Source organism: Myotis daubentonii, chromosome 18 (assembly GCF_963259705.1).
Source record: "Myotis daubentonii chromosome 18, mMyoDau2.1, whole genome shotgun sequence".
NCBI classification, from domain to species: Eukaryota; Metazoa; Chordata; class Mammalia; order Chiroptera; family Vespertilionidae; genus Myotis; species Myotis daubentonii.
Window position 1 is genome coordinate 26,645,572 of NC_081857.1, and position 14,679 is coordinate 26,660,250.

The 14,679-nt window shown below is 49.3% G+C and overlaps 1 protein-coding gene across 2 annotated transcripts; it reads right to left on the reverse strand.

The window, feature by feature from the left end:
* Nucleotides 1-1,290: 1,290 nt before the first annotated feature.
* METTL13 (methyltransferase 13, eEF1A N-terminus and K55) lies at nt 1,291-13,326 on the reverse strand. 2 transcript variants are annotated; one of them, XM_059674113.1, is made up of 8 exons: nt 12,875-13,324; nt 10,715-11,474; nt 9,216-9,415; nt 7,545-7,740; nt 6,456-6,623; nt 5,026-5,241; nt 3,052-3,183; nt 1,291-1,765 (listed from the first exon to the last, which is right to left on the reverse strand). In XM_059674113.1, the coding sequence occupies exons 1-8, from the start codon at nt 13,025-13,027 to the stop codon at nt 1,491-1,493; spliced, it is 2,100 nt and encodes a 699-aa protein (XP_059530096.1). In that variant the 5' UTR covers nt 13,028-13,324; the 3' UTR covers nt 1,291-1,490. The 2 variants fall into 2 exon arrangements, with proteins under 2 accessions (XP_059530096.1, XP_059530097.1); XM_059674114.1 differs by lacking the exon at nt 1,291-1,765 and adding an exon at nt 2,649-2,921 and having other exon boundaries at nt 12,875-13,326.
* Nucleotides 13,327-14,679: the final 1,353 nt, after the last annotated feature.

Below are 14,679 nucleotides of genomic sequence, written 5' to 3' on the forward strand. Positions count from 1 at the left end.
CGGCAGTAACATCAGGGGGCCTGGCCCTTTCCTCTTTCTATTCTCAGCACGGAGCATGGAGTCTGGCACAGAGCAATCTTTAAAAAAAAAAAAAAATCCTATTGAATATAAAAAAGAAAAACCCAATGTGAGAATTCTACTTATCAGCAGTTAGCTGTTAGCAAATTTATAGAAACCAAATGGCAAGACAAGGCCCAGGACGGAAACTGGATGACCTAGGGTTTACTGGGCTACAGTCCTCAGAGGTATACCGAGGCCGTTACAGTGGGAGCGGGGCTGCGTGCTCCATAGAGGAAGTCACCAGTGCAGCTAGCTGACCCCTCACCTACCGTCCTCCACCCAGACGGCAAGGAGCTGGGGTGCGTGTGGGTAGATAGGTGCGTGAATAAAACGTGCACATTCGTCTCTGACCCCAGTTCCTGACCCAGAGCTCCTAAACTTCTCTGATTCTTGGGTGAGAAGAGCATCCTTTGCTCTGATGAGGTCCTTGGTGGGGTCCCGGATGGGAGCGAGTACCCAGAAAGGCCAAGCCATGGTTACACGCTGGGAGCCTTCAGCCCCAGGCCCCACCCTCTGGGAAAGGGAAGGGCTGGAAATTGAGTTATTAATCCATCATGCCTACACTGTGCAGCCTCCATAAGAATTTCAGGAGTACAGGGTTCTGAGAGCTTTCGGGTGGGTGGACACAAGGTGCTGGGAGGGTGGTGTGCCCACAGAGGGCAGGAAGTTCCCAGCCCTTATGCACACCTAGCCCTGGGCATCTCTGTCATCTGGCTGTTCCTGAGTTGTGTCCTTTTATAATAAACTGGTGATCTGGGTAAACTGTTTTTTTCCCTGAGTTCTGTGAGCTGCTCTAGCAAGTTATCAGACCTGAGAAGGGTGCTTATGGGGAACCCACTCTGTTCACAGTGTGCTGGCACAGAGTTGAGATCATTCCTACCAAACCGACAGAAGGATCGAGCAAAGGCAAACCAGCAATCACAGCGGACTGTCCATACTGTGCTCCATCATCAGGGACCTCCTTCCCTAGAGAAAATCGTTCTCTCCATACCCAAAAGGACAAAAGGATGGTAGGGAATGAGAGGACTGGATAGAGTATTGGGTGAAGAGAGAAAAAAATAGGCAAAGAGAAAGAAGCAGGAAATACAGTTTAGGTGTAACAGCTTCTTGAAAAAAGACCCTTTTCCTAAGGAGCTTGCTCACTCGTTAAGGCATCAGCGACTGGTGGGGTCTCCAACACTGAATTCTACCCAAGGGCACGGTATTGGAAGCAAAGGCAACCAACCAGTGTTACTGAAGAGGACAGCACAGGAAGAATGCTTTTATTTCCCCAGCTCTCCAGACAACGTCACCAGGCCGAAGGTCCCATGCAGCTGAGTATGAAACCAAGAAAAATACGAGGCTTAAAAAGTATTGTGGGTTCTATTTCGTCGATCTCTGGCAGGCCAGGAGCCCAGGGTCAGGCAGGCAGGAGGCTGAGAGGCCAGCGATCACACAATCTTCACAGTCTTGAGCATATCAGACAGGACATACGTGCCATCCCAACCCCTCCCTGGCTTCCGCAGGGTCTGCTCCAAGGCCTGGGCCATGTCCAAGAGCTCTGGTGTGGCAAGTTTCCGCTCGGGGTGCAGCTGACAGAACAGAATCTCGTTCACTTCCCCCTCGATGCGCCGGACATACAGGAGGGGGAACACCGCCTTGAGCCCACCCAGCACTGAGTCCTTTAGCCCCAAGTCTCGGCACACAAGGTTGAGGATAAAGACACCTGTAGGGTGGGAAGGAAAGAGTCAGAATGACCGCACATCTGGTGACACATGGAGACAAGGTACAGCTCTGAGGAAAATACCATTTCTGCCCTGGGGAGGTTGGGGGGGACTAAGACAGCACCAACAGCGACAGCCAGCTTGCAGAGAACATACGCACACAGAAGGCAGAATGAGGAAAGCATGGGAAATATGCAAACCAGAGGAAACGTCAGCCCACTTTCTTGCTCTCCTATGCTGCTAACCAATGGTTTCACCATTCTTCATGTCTCAGTTTCCCAAAGAATCACTTTGAGAAAGAAGTAACTAACACCCCCAAGAAAGAATGTACCAACTCCGCAGGGATGTCATGTTCTTGACAAACACCATGCAGTACTAACTAGCCAGGGATGGCCAAGGTCACCTTACAACAGCTAAGGTTCTAAGTCAACTCTGTTCACCACAGCACCATACACCAAATCAAAACGTGGGGGCCGCAGACACATGACTCAGAGCCCCAGCTTTCGCCAGGACCTGGGCTGGAGTCCCAGCTGTTACCCTGGCCACCTTGGCAGGTCTCTTTACCTCGGTTTCCTCATCTGAAATGGGCTGCGACGACGATGAGATAAGATACTGCCTAGTCTGGGGCACGTGGGAGGAATGTGACTGGGAGCTAGCGTTGCCGTGGTGGTGGGAGTGGGAATGACTACAACCACTTTGTAAAACCGGCGGCAGCATCTGCGAAAGCTGAGCATACGCTTCACCTACCATCCAGCGATTACAGCCCTACGTACTAGTCTATGCCCAACAGACCCGCCCACGTTTCACCAAAAGGCATCGTTCGAACGTTAATGGCAGCACTACTTACAGAAGCACCCAACAGCAAAGCAGCCCAACTACCAAGAGCAGAGGGGGAGCCTGAGCGCTACAGCCACACAGTGACGCTACACAGCAACGAAAGGAACAATGGAAACGCAATCCTATGGATGAATCTCACAAGCATCACGTTGAGTGAAAGAAAACAGAAACGTAAAGACTACAATCTGTATGATTATTGCATTTATATAGAACAAAAATGGGGAAGACTAAGGCGTGCTGGTAGAAGTTGGGAGAGTGGTGATCCCAAAGAGGAGGTGAGAGGTGGACATCGGGGGCACTGGAAATGCTGTGTGTTCAGTGCTGGTAAGTGGTTGTTCAAAGGAAGGAAATCGATCAAGTTACACATTTATGATATGCACATTTTTCATTATAAAAAATATATTTTTGAAGGACCCATCCCTCCCCCCTTCCTGACCTTTCGTTCTCATACCTTCAGGAGTCAAGATGCTCTTGACCTTCTGCAGGAAGGGCTGGTCCACAAATGCTGGGGGCGGACAGCTCATTCCCAGTGTTGGGTCCTTACTGTCCACGTCAAACATTATCACATCATACTGAGGCCGTGCTGGGAAAGAGAAGCAAACTTTGTGTCTTTGTTGGATAAAATAAGGCCATTTACATTCCTACACTGCATCTCTCCTGTGACCTGTAGTGGGCGCAGGTGGCTGAGCCAGAAGGACAACAGGGAGGATGTGCCACTGACATCACTATCCAGAGGAATCGTCACCAAGGTTCTGCTGTGAGTAGCCCACCTTAAAGACGGGGCCTGGTCTCATATTCTGGAGCCCATTCTGCAGGGTACTTACTTGGTTAAGAGTCTCTCTGTCCCAGTGGCTGTCAATCCTGACAGAACATTCGAGTCACCATGGGAAGCTTCTAAATACCTACAGAACCTGGGCTCCTTTCTTGACCAGCTGAGTTGAAAACCTCCCGGGAGGCCTGGCATTTCTCTTCAGCTCCCCCAAGTAATTATCAGTGCACTCAGAGCTGAGAATCATTGATCTGGACAAGCAGGGATCTAAGCCTTTAAGGGCTGACCTACCACATGCCTGGTACTGTTTTAAATGCTTCACATGTTATTAGCTATCTTGGGCCTGAGCCCCCAGAATGACTCTAGCCTCAGAGAGGGAACCTGTGAAACTCTTAATATGGTCAGTTTGCAGTTAAACTAAGGCAGCATCTGTCCATCTCAGCACCAAATACACTCATCCCAGCACCAAAATGTCATTCTGGTTTGCCACACCCTTACTGGAAGAGATTCTGGTCCAATGAGAACCAGGCATCAGTTACGGAATGAGCAGACCAGGAAATATGGGCCTGAGTCGCCCAGGTTCACTTAGGACTGAACCAACCTGACTTTTCCCCAAGGGACTCAGGCTCCAGAAAGCATGTCACCAGGAGCCTATCTATGAACTTGCAGAAGAATCAAGGGACCTCCTGCAGAACATGAATAGGACTTTTGTCCTAAGTCTGGGATATGAAATATTAGAACAAACAGAACCTTAAACCCAGCAGCTGAAGGGTTGTCGGGATCCCCACTGAGCAGCTTCTGCCTCAGGGCTTTTCAGCCTCGGCACTACTGACATTAGGGGTCAGACAATTCACCGTCGTCGGTGGCTGTCCTCTGCATCGTAGGAAGTTCAGCAGCATCCTTGGTCTCTCCCACCAGATGCCAGAAGCACCCCTACCCTATGGTTATGACAACCAACACGGGCAGACACGGCCAAACGTCCGAGATTTGGAACCAGTGGTTGGCATGAATGCTGTTTTGCTCTATTTCTGGCTTCACTTCCAGCTGATTTTAGGAATAACACCTCCCAACACACCCCTCAACTGCTCTTTATCTTTCTTCACCCAGCTACATCCTGGAGGTTTCTTAAGGTGGTGAGGAGGTGTTAATGTTGCAGGGTCAAAAGAAAAGTCCACTGTCTGTTAGCGCCATCAGGTCAGGAAACAGGTCGTAGTACCCAGTGATGGTGAACCTATGACACGCGTGTCAGAGGTGACACGCGAACTTATTCTTTCGGTTGATTTTTCTTTGTTAAATGGCATTTAAATATATAAAATAAATATCAAAAATGTACGTCTTTGTTTTACTATGGTTGCAAAAATCAAAAAATTTCTATATGTGACACGGCACCAGAGTTAACTTAGGGTTTTTCAAAATGCTGACACGCCGAGCTCAAAAGGTTCGCCATCACTGTGCTAGACCCAAGCCCCTAGCACAGAACTAAGCATACGGTTGGCACTCTGTAGTTACTGAAAAAAAGGTCAACAAATCAACAGGAAAAAGACTAGGATGGTGCTGATGCCACCCTCTCGGAGATGGAGTCTAGAGGCCCTCATAGGCCTGACAACCTTGGATCAATCTTCCCTTGACATCCCCCAAGTTCCCCAGTAGCAGTACCTTCTCTTCCCGCTAGGCTGGTAATATAGTCCAGGCCATCTGCAATGTGGACCTTCATCCGGTCGCTCTGGGAGAAGCCAAACCACTGGGTGGCCACTTCCAACATGGACGGGTCGATCTCCACAGCCTCGATATGGGACTTTGGGAAATGGTCGTGGACAAAGAGGGGGAGGCTGCCCCCGCCCAGGCCTACCACCAACAAAGCCAGCGGGGTCTCTGTAATATAGGAAGAAAGCATCATTTTACCATCGGCTCACTGGAAAGTTTGGTACCAGCCTCAGGAGGGCAAAAGAGGGAGTGAAATTGTTGGCTCTGCCCAGGGGATACCAGATTTAGGGGTCTGGCCTCCCTGTCTCATCCCAAAATTTAGGAGTTAATTTGACATCTGAAAACTCAATCCTGGCCTCACAATCCTTCCCTTTACAAATCCAGAAGATGACCAGTGTGTTACTGTAGCCCCTTAAAAATCCCAAAGCACTCGTCACCAAGAGTCCCCACCATAAGCCTTATTGGACCCCTCTACAAAATGGGGGTCTACAATGGCCAACACCTGGTTCATGATCAAAAGGCAGTGGATTCCACATAGATCAACGCCCCAATGGGCCAAAGGACACACGCAGGGACTGTGAGTGAGGACAGCTCTAACGCAGACAGAAATATGTGGTGTTCACCACTGTGGTCAGATCCAAACCTGTCATTAGTGAGAAGGCTGACTGCACTACCTGTAATATGGGTTTTTAAGGAGGAATTCAAGCTAGAAACATATAACGCCATCACAGAAAAGCCAGAAATTCTCCTTAAGTGCAAAGGCATTTCTCTGGAGACATGGTTTTTATTTATTTTTATTTTTTAAATGTGTTTTTATTGGGGGGTGGGGAGGGGAGAGAGAAACATCAATGTAAGACAGAAACATTGATCAGCTGCCCCCCTGCACACCTCCTACTGGGGATTGAGCCTGCAACCCAGGTATGTGCCCTGAACAACCAAGAATCGAACCAGTGCCCTTTCGGTGCACGGGACAATGCTCAACCAACGGAGCCATACCAGCCAGGGCCCAGAGACATGGTTTTTGAAGGCTCCATCTGGTTACGTGGGTATATAAATATGTGAGCATTCATCAGACTGAACAGCTGAAGATCTGTGTACTTTACCTATCTCCCTGGATGTACTTCACACCTTAATTTTTAAATAAATGAGTGGGGAAAAAACTTCAGACTTCGACATGTATGGCCATTTCAACATGACAACTTCAATGTGAGGAAAAAGTTATTTGGATGTTCGTTAACTTAGAAGCAGGTTGGGAATGAGAAAGATATGAATGCTTATGCTTTTGCCGGTCTGTGATCATTGCTCTTATTCACAAGCAGCTCCTTTGATTAGCTCTGTCATCTCCCACGCTCCTCCCTGTGGGAAGCAGTGACAACCCTCACCTAGGAGCAGCTCGGGGTTTCTCAGCAAGGCCAGGCCGGCGATCATGGCTTTGTGGTGTTCACAGCACAGGTAGCTCTTATCAATGGACTGCCCCGGAGCTGCAGGGGGCTCCTCTGGAGTACCGGACGGCCACTGCTTCTTCCTGTCCTTTTTCCGCTTCTTCTGGGCTAAATGAAGAGAGACAATGAAGTCCTATGCTTAGGCCACTGGTCCTGAGAGAGCAAAGCACCAGGGGCAGTGGGCTGCAGCTGACTGGATCTCACTCACAAACCCAAGCATTAAATGTGCAGGAATTTGAACTGGTTACATGTCAGAGTCTGAAAAGGAAAGTGGTAAAGATATACCCCAAAGTCTGGGAAAACTCAACTTAGGAGTCCTGGTACCTCTCCTACGAAAAATATAAGGCTACTAACAGAATCTTCATAAATTCTTGTAGGGAAGGACTTACAATTACCTCCTCTATGCCAATTGCTATCCTAGGGTTTTTACTCTTTTAGCTCCTATAACAGCCCTTTAATTCCAATTACTGGCAGATAGAACACATGAGAATCTGAAGTTAATAATTAGGTCCAGAATCAGTAGGCAGTGCCGCCTGGATATGAACTTGGGACTGCTTGTCTCCAATGCCTATCACCTTTCTACTGTACCTGGATTTGAACCCGGGACTGTCTCCAATGCCTATCATCTTCCTACTGTACCACTCAGACAGCAGAAATGGCTCACCTCACAAAACCCTGTTGAATTAGTACCCAGAAGTATGTGGAACTTATAAAGCAATTGGCTTTTAAACTAAAGGCATTAAAGTGATGATCATGTTTACTTGGTAATCCATTAGCCCTGCTCCTTATCATTTCACAGCCAGGCTTGGCTCAAGAACAGAACACAGACCTCTATTCCGCTTATGGCCACTCACACCCGAAGAGCCCAAGTGGTCTAAGAGGAAAACCCACTTGGCCATGTGCCTCTGGTCACAGGTACCCAGGTCTGTCTTACATCTCGGCCAGGCTCCCAGGTCCTTCTGACCACCCGAAATCAAGAGTCCACGCCGTGTCCATTTGGGTCCCCCCAATGTGCCGCTGACACCTCACCTTTGTGAGACACACCCTTCAGCAATCTGGCTTCTGACTGCACGACGTTCCTGTTGCTGAGAAAGATGAGCCGCCGGAAGTAGCACTTGTCATCCCCCTGCACGTCCTCAATGACGTAGTCGCCACTCAAGGGGCTGCGGTCTTGGTGCTGAATGGTCCGGACCCCGATGTCCCCACCCACGGATAGGAAAGGCACCTGACGGTACAGCAAAGATGTGGTCAAACCACCAGCTCAGCTAAGAAACGTGAGAAAGTAGAACCCCTTCCCTGTGTAAATCTGAGGAATCCAGGCCTTGGTTCTGGGCCGCAGAACTCCGCAGGTGTGCCCTTCTGTTCCAGTTCCTCTCTGGGGCCTTTGACTTGATCTCATTAAGGCTTAATTTACCTTTCTGAAAACTAACTGATCCCCCCAAAACCATTATAAAATGCATTTGGTTCTCCCCAAAGAAAAATAGGAGTTTCTCAAGATTAATCCTCAAAAGCACTTTCAACAATCCAGGACAATCAAAGCCAGAGAGAACCCTTGAGAAGAGACCATAATTATGAAAGAAGGGGATGAGATAACGAAATCCAGGGGAAAGCACCCACTCCAAACATGAAGAGATGTCTCCCTTCCCTTAGGCATCCTCATCCTTTTCTCCCATTATTCTAAACAGGAGAAAAAAATTAAGAGAAAAATACATTTCTCCTCTAAACCTTTCTCTTTCCTCTTCCAGTCTTTACATCTGTTGTTTTTCAAAGACCTACATGAATATTTACTAATCACCAGGGATTCCTGACTTTGCAGAGACGTAGGCACTGATGAGAGAAGGTCACCAAGAACCTCCCACAGGAGCTGGGTCTCTCTGATGGGCACTGACCAAGTCTACCAGGAAGACTCAATGCATTCCTCCGTAAGCACAGGTCAGCCTCGTGGGCAGAATCCAGGCTGGGAATCGGGAGCCTTTTCCTTTTTTCAGGTCTGTTACTACAGCACCCAGCCTCCAGGTACCTTGGCTTTCCCCTCTGTCAAGAAGGATAAAGTCACCTGCCCATTACCCTGCCTTGGGACCAGGACGGCATCAGAGAGACCATGTCAACTGTTAAGTCCCTATCACCACTTTGGCAAAAAACCTCCAGTTTCCTTCCCAGTAAAACACCAGGCCGGCAATGCTCATATCCTGAAAGTACCCATTTACCCTCAGATAACGATGGCTCTAAGAAGCAAAAGGGGCAGGGTGGGCTAGAAGGAGTCATTGGGGGAATAAAGGGAACATATTTAATACTTTCAACAATAAAGATTAAAAAAAAAAGCAGCAAAAGGGTCAAGAGAGTCTTGTGCACAAGTGAGGAAATAGACACACAGTCCAAGTCATTCACAGAATGAAGAGCTGGAGCCTGCAAGAGCTGGAGCATCTCCTTCGTGCCATCTCTGTGGGTCCGAGAGGACCCCCCAACCCCAGACCCTGTGCCTGTGGGTCTCAATATCGGCAACCGCTGGCCTTCCTCACACTGCCTGGGGCAAAGGAATGTGACTGATGCCCACTCAGCTCTTAGCTGCTGACATGTCCTCCAGGAGCCGACTACGGTCACAGGCCCTGCCCTAGCTTCTTTCAGGACACCCTCTGCCTTCCCGGCTGCTAGTGTGACTTCTCCAGAGACCTGTGAAAGCTGCTGCCCGAGCTTCCTTACCTGCTGCTGGGCGGGCATCCCGGCCGGGGCCAACTCCATAACTCTGGCCGATAGCTCGGCCTGGATGCTGTCCATGCCTTCGTACTGCTGACCTCGGTGCAGGGCCACTGTGATCAGCCTCCTGAAGCCAGCGCTGGCCGCCAGCTGCTTCCGGCCCTCCTCCATGCCAAAGAGCCACTCGGTCTCCCGACCCTGGGGGACTGGAAACAGGCGCCTGGTGACAGGGAGTCCCGGGAAGAGTGTTCAAGCCCACTCCCGATATGACCACATGGCAGAGAGCCAGGCCCTGCCCAGGCCCAGAATCCCTTCCAACTGTGACCCACTGGGGGGCTACGAGTCCCTGGAGCACAAGGCCCAGAGAAAAGCTGCCATCAGACATGAGGCAGGACCAAGGGGGAATAAGAAGTGTGAGCACGTGTGCAAGGGAAAAAATAGCAATACTGCCAACACTTACTACATACCAGGCATTATTCCAAACAGTTAACAAATAGAAACACATAGAATCTTCACAATAGCCCGGGATGCAGGTAGTATTATTAGTCCCATTGTATAAATGAGGAAACTGAGACCGAAGTTACATTATTTGCCCAAGGTCACAGAGCTAATAAATGGCAAAGGTGGAACTCAAACCCAGGCAGTCCAGCCCCAGACTCCATGCTCACGTCCAGGGCACATGTTTGCTCCCACAGGTGCAGGTAGGATGATGGAATACTTGGAAAAATGGCGCAGTCATCTGGAAATAAGTGGCCAGCATGACCATATCGACACCTTGCATTTATCTAAAATATTCTATTTTTGAAAGCATTCTCTCATATTCTCTTTTTTTTTATCATTATTAATGCACTAGTAAATCTGTTATCGTTTACCCCTTTCAATAATAACACTAGTGTCCATAGAACAGCTATCATGTGCCAGGCACCTTCCTAAGAGCTTTGACACTTCTCACAACTAAACAAGGTAGTTATGATGTCACTTATGAATGAGGAAACTGAGTCTCAGAAAACAAATAACATGTCCAATGTCACATCACCAAGATGTGACTGGGACAGAACTGGAACCCAAATCATCTGGTTCCAGAGCTGACCTTTTTTAGCCACTGCTCTGTACTGTCTCTCTAATTCAGCAGAGAAACACAGCAATTTCCCCAGGTCCCACAGCTTAAAGGCTACAGACCTGAGACTGGACAGCTCCCACCACTCGACATTACAAAGTAACTACCATCTCTACAGTGTGTGACGTGCCTAAATGCATCTGTATTACTTCTCTCCTTCCTACCAACCCCATTCTCCCACTTCACCAAGGCTTTGCGATGGAAGATGAGAAGAAATAAGCTTCAAATCTAAGGTAGCTGGAGAGCTGCTATTGTTTTTCCCTCATGCCTTGGCTAGTCTAACCTCTGAAAGGACCATCCCTGCAAGATGAAACCAGCCAAGGCATACCCATCCACCAACGCCCCAGCCCAGCCCTTCCAGGGAAGAGAGGGACCAATCCCAACTCACTGATGAAAATGGCAAAATGATTGTCCCGCGATGGTTTCACAGTGGGGCTGTCCACCACGTGGAGGGTGTAGCGTGGCTCCCCCGTGTCCCCATTGCACAAGTCCAGGGACACATTCCCCAGCCCGGCCTTGCGGTACAGCTGGCTACACAGCCAGGCATACTGCTGACGCTCCCGCACCGCCTCGGCCAGCCGCTCAGCACTCTCCAGCCGCACAGGCTTGCCCTGCTCCTGAGCACACAGCTCGAGGATCTGAAGGGCAGAGCCAGGGATTGGCCTGAACTTGGTCATGATGAAGGCAAAGACAGGCAGGGGAAACCGAGGCTCTGCTTCCAACACCTGGTCCTGGCTGCTGGCCACCTGATGCACCCTGACCATCCACCCCTCCCTGGAGAAGTGACCCACTGCTTTCTTCAGGACGTGAGCCTGAGCCAGGGAGATGCAGAGGTAGCGACCGCCCACCTGCAGGACACGGCCAACCTCAGCCAGCATCCTGTCCACCTGCTGCAGGGTCTTCTCCTCCTCATCTGTCAGGACAGCATCCAGGGTGCCCTTGTCCAGCACCACCTGGAAAGAGGCATCCGGAAACTCCATCTGTGTCATGTCCATCTTCAAGAAGCTCATCTGGGGCCGCCGGCTGGCATTGCGTTCCTTCATTTGCTTGATGACAACCTCACTGATGTCAATGTTCACAATATCCTGATAGCCCACATCGTACAGCTGCTCGCTGAGCTCTGAGTTACCACACCCAATCGCCAGCACCTGGGGGGAAACCGAGAGGATGGAGGTGACTAAGGCAAAGGAATGAGCTTCGCATGTGTTGAGGAATCAAGTCTCACCTTGGCCGCTGCATGTTTTCAGAAGGGGAAGACGCTGTTGTCACAGAAGAGAGCACCGTTACAGAGCTGGTTCTAGGCTCCATCTTAAAACACCTCTGATTGGAGGACTCACTAGTGAAAATCACATTCAGCGACAGCCATGCAGGTTATGTGACAATGGGCTTTCCGTATTACAGAAACAAACTGATCATGGTTGTGCTTTTCTCTGAATCAGGCATTTTTTACTCAAGAACTGGTAGGAAGTCACAGAATCCAAATGCAATAATTAGTTACAGTTGAAATCTCCTAACTGTTTCACTGCTGAAAACCTAGTTCTGGCATCATCCTGTTCCACTCATGCCTTTGGCTCCTCCTCATGATATCCTGGTATTTTCTGAAGCTGAACTTAAATACACAAGTTGTTGCCTCCTGCTCTGTGCAGCAACCTCCCATCAATCCTTCAAAATTCTGCCCGGATGTCACCATCACTGGAAAAGCATGAAATACACAATGAGAAGTGCCTGAACTTTGGAGCTTGATGGGCCAGAGTTTAAACTTCCCTGTGGCCACTTACTACATGTAAGATCTTAGGATCTCAGAGCCTCATTTATCCATCTGTATAATGTGTGTACACCACGCACCTCACAGAGTTTATTATGAGAATTCAACTATCATACACACACACGCACGCACACACAGCACAAGGCTTGGTGCTTAAAACTTCCTTAATGCTCTCTACCCTCCTCCCTTCCCTACCTCCAGTCAGTACAAGCCCGCCTCTGTCAAAACTCCTCTTACTGTACTTACCACTTTTCTCTTCGGGATTGTGCCCAGGGCATTCTATCTTAGTGCTCTGTTAGCGTAAGGGCTGAGCACGCTGCCTGAAATTCAGTGGGCCCCGCTACAATTACTGGATAACAGACTTGTGTATTAGTGAAACAGGGCTAGTGCCTTCTCCACGAAGATGCTGTGACAGAAACCCACACTTTATTCTCCAGGAGGCCATATCTAGGTGGAGTTACTAAAAGAAGTGACTCTTCCAGTGGGGTTATTCATCGAAGAATGAGCTGGGGCGGGAAGTCTTTTATCTCAAATCTTTAAAAGAATATTTTTAACTGCCTTTCAGCCAGAATGATGCATGAAATCCTGAAATTATGGGCCCAATTAGGGCTCCCACGCCTGTCCCTGTTTACCGTGAGCAGGATAACCTGGAAGGCAGTTCCCACGTTCCCGAACGAACACACGCGCACATACACATTCATTCTCATTCATCCTCTCTCCCTCTCCCCCTCCCTCCCTCCCTCTCTCTCTCTCTCTCTCTCTCAGCGGCCAGGCCGCGCTTACCTTTTCCCGGGGCTTCATGTATTTGTGCAGCACCCCGCACAGTTCCAGGTAAGTTCCATACCACTCGAAAGCTTTCTTTCCGCGCTGCTGGAAGAACTTCTCCCAATAGTCAACGGAGCCAAACTCCTTGGAGCTCTTAGGTAAGAGATTCATACTTCCACTCCGCAGCTGCGTCTTCCAGACTGTCCCACCCGGTGTAAGGGAGGTACCAACGGAGGGGCTTTCCCCCACGCTGGCTCCGCTCCGGGACACTTCAGTGGGCTTCCTTTCCACAGACAAGCAGCCACGTTGATTTCTTCCCCATTCAAAACCCAAAGGAAGGACCCTTACATGTGAATCGCACGCGCGAGACGCTGAACGTAACGCGCCGCCTTGGACTCCGCGCCCACAACCCCTACCACATGCGGAGCGCCGCTCCTTCTCAGAGCTTGATTTCAGAACCGGCAATCATATCCGGGTGCGAGGCCTCGCAATTGGTCGACCGCCCAGACCTCCCAGGATCTCATTGGTCACTGCTTTTTGTTCCTGGCACCTCATTGGCTACGATGGGCTCGCCTCACGCAGGCGCCGAGCGTTTGTTTATGTGAGGCGGAAGTAGGCGGGCCCGGGGATGGGGGCGGAAGTGACGAGTTCCCTGGAACCCAGGCTGGCGTCCGAACCCCGAGAGAGGGCAGGTTCCCGGGGCCGTGTTCGCTTCGTCACCAGTTTACCATGAGCCACATAGGAACTAGGCACTCATAATTGAGGTAAAGCTCCAATTCATAAAAAAAGAAATGAAAAGTTATGTGACAGTAAATCCAGGCAGACCTCCTCTAAGTATGAGATTTGATTCCCAGGATTCTCTGCGTTCAGTAGTTTCCTTCTCTGTCACGTGGACATCTGCAGGCACACGAGTATCCTGATAACACATAGACTAGTAGGCAGTTAGTTCACTTTTATAGGGAAAACTAAGGGCATAGCAGTTGTTTGCCTTTTGGACCACTGGGCAATAACTGGAATTAAAAAGCCAGGAAAGATGAGGGAATGTTGCCAGCGGCCATGGCCTGTGCCTAGTGCATCGGCCCTATACGTGAGGCCCGTCACAAAGCCTCCTTTTGGATCCCGACTGGATACTGGGAAAGATTACAGTGTTTTCGCCATCATTTCATGATAAACTTCAATTCCATTGTAGGAAAAGGGGGAAAAGCCTGGAAAACAAGTTGTTTTCCTCCTAAACTCTAGCACTTGGCACAAACATCTTAAGCATCCCATTTGATGGGATGTTCTCTATACTCAGTCCATAATACAATATTTTCTGCCACCAAAAAAGTTTAAAACAGCATTTAATAAACAAAAATTATGTAGGTGCTCCACCCTCAGTACAACTTCAATTTCTTGCTGAAAATGGTAATATATCAAAGTGAATAAATTGATCCATCCGATATGTGACAGGTATTCTGTTAGAATCTGGGGATATAAATATGGTAAACAGTGCTTGCTGTCCTCCAAGAACAAATAATTAAAGTCGGTGAGACCGGAACCCGTTCTGACTCTGTGTGTGTGTGTGTGTGTGTGTGTGTGTGTGTGTGTGTGTGTGTTTCAGAGAGGATAGAACAGGGAGCGGTAGAAACATCAATGATGAGAGAGAATCATTGATCAGCTGCCTCCTGCCCGCTCCCTACTGGGGATCCATCCCAGGACCCAGCGATGTGCCCTGACCAGGAATGGAACCATGACCTCCTAGTTCATAGGTTGGCGTGCAACCACTGAACCACACCAGCCGGCCCATTCTGACTCCTAAGTCCAGTGTTGTTTATCTTCCTCCA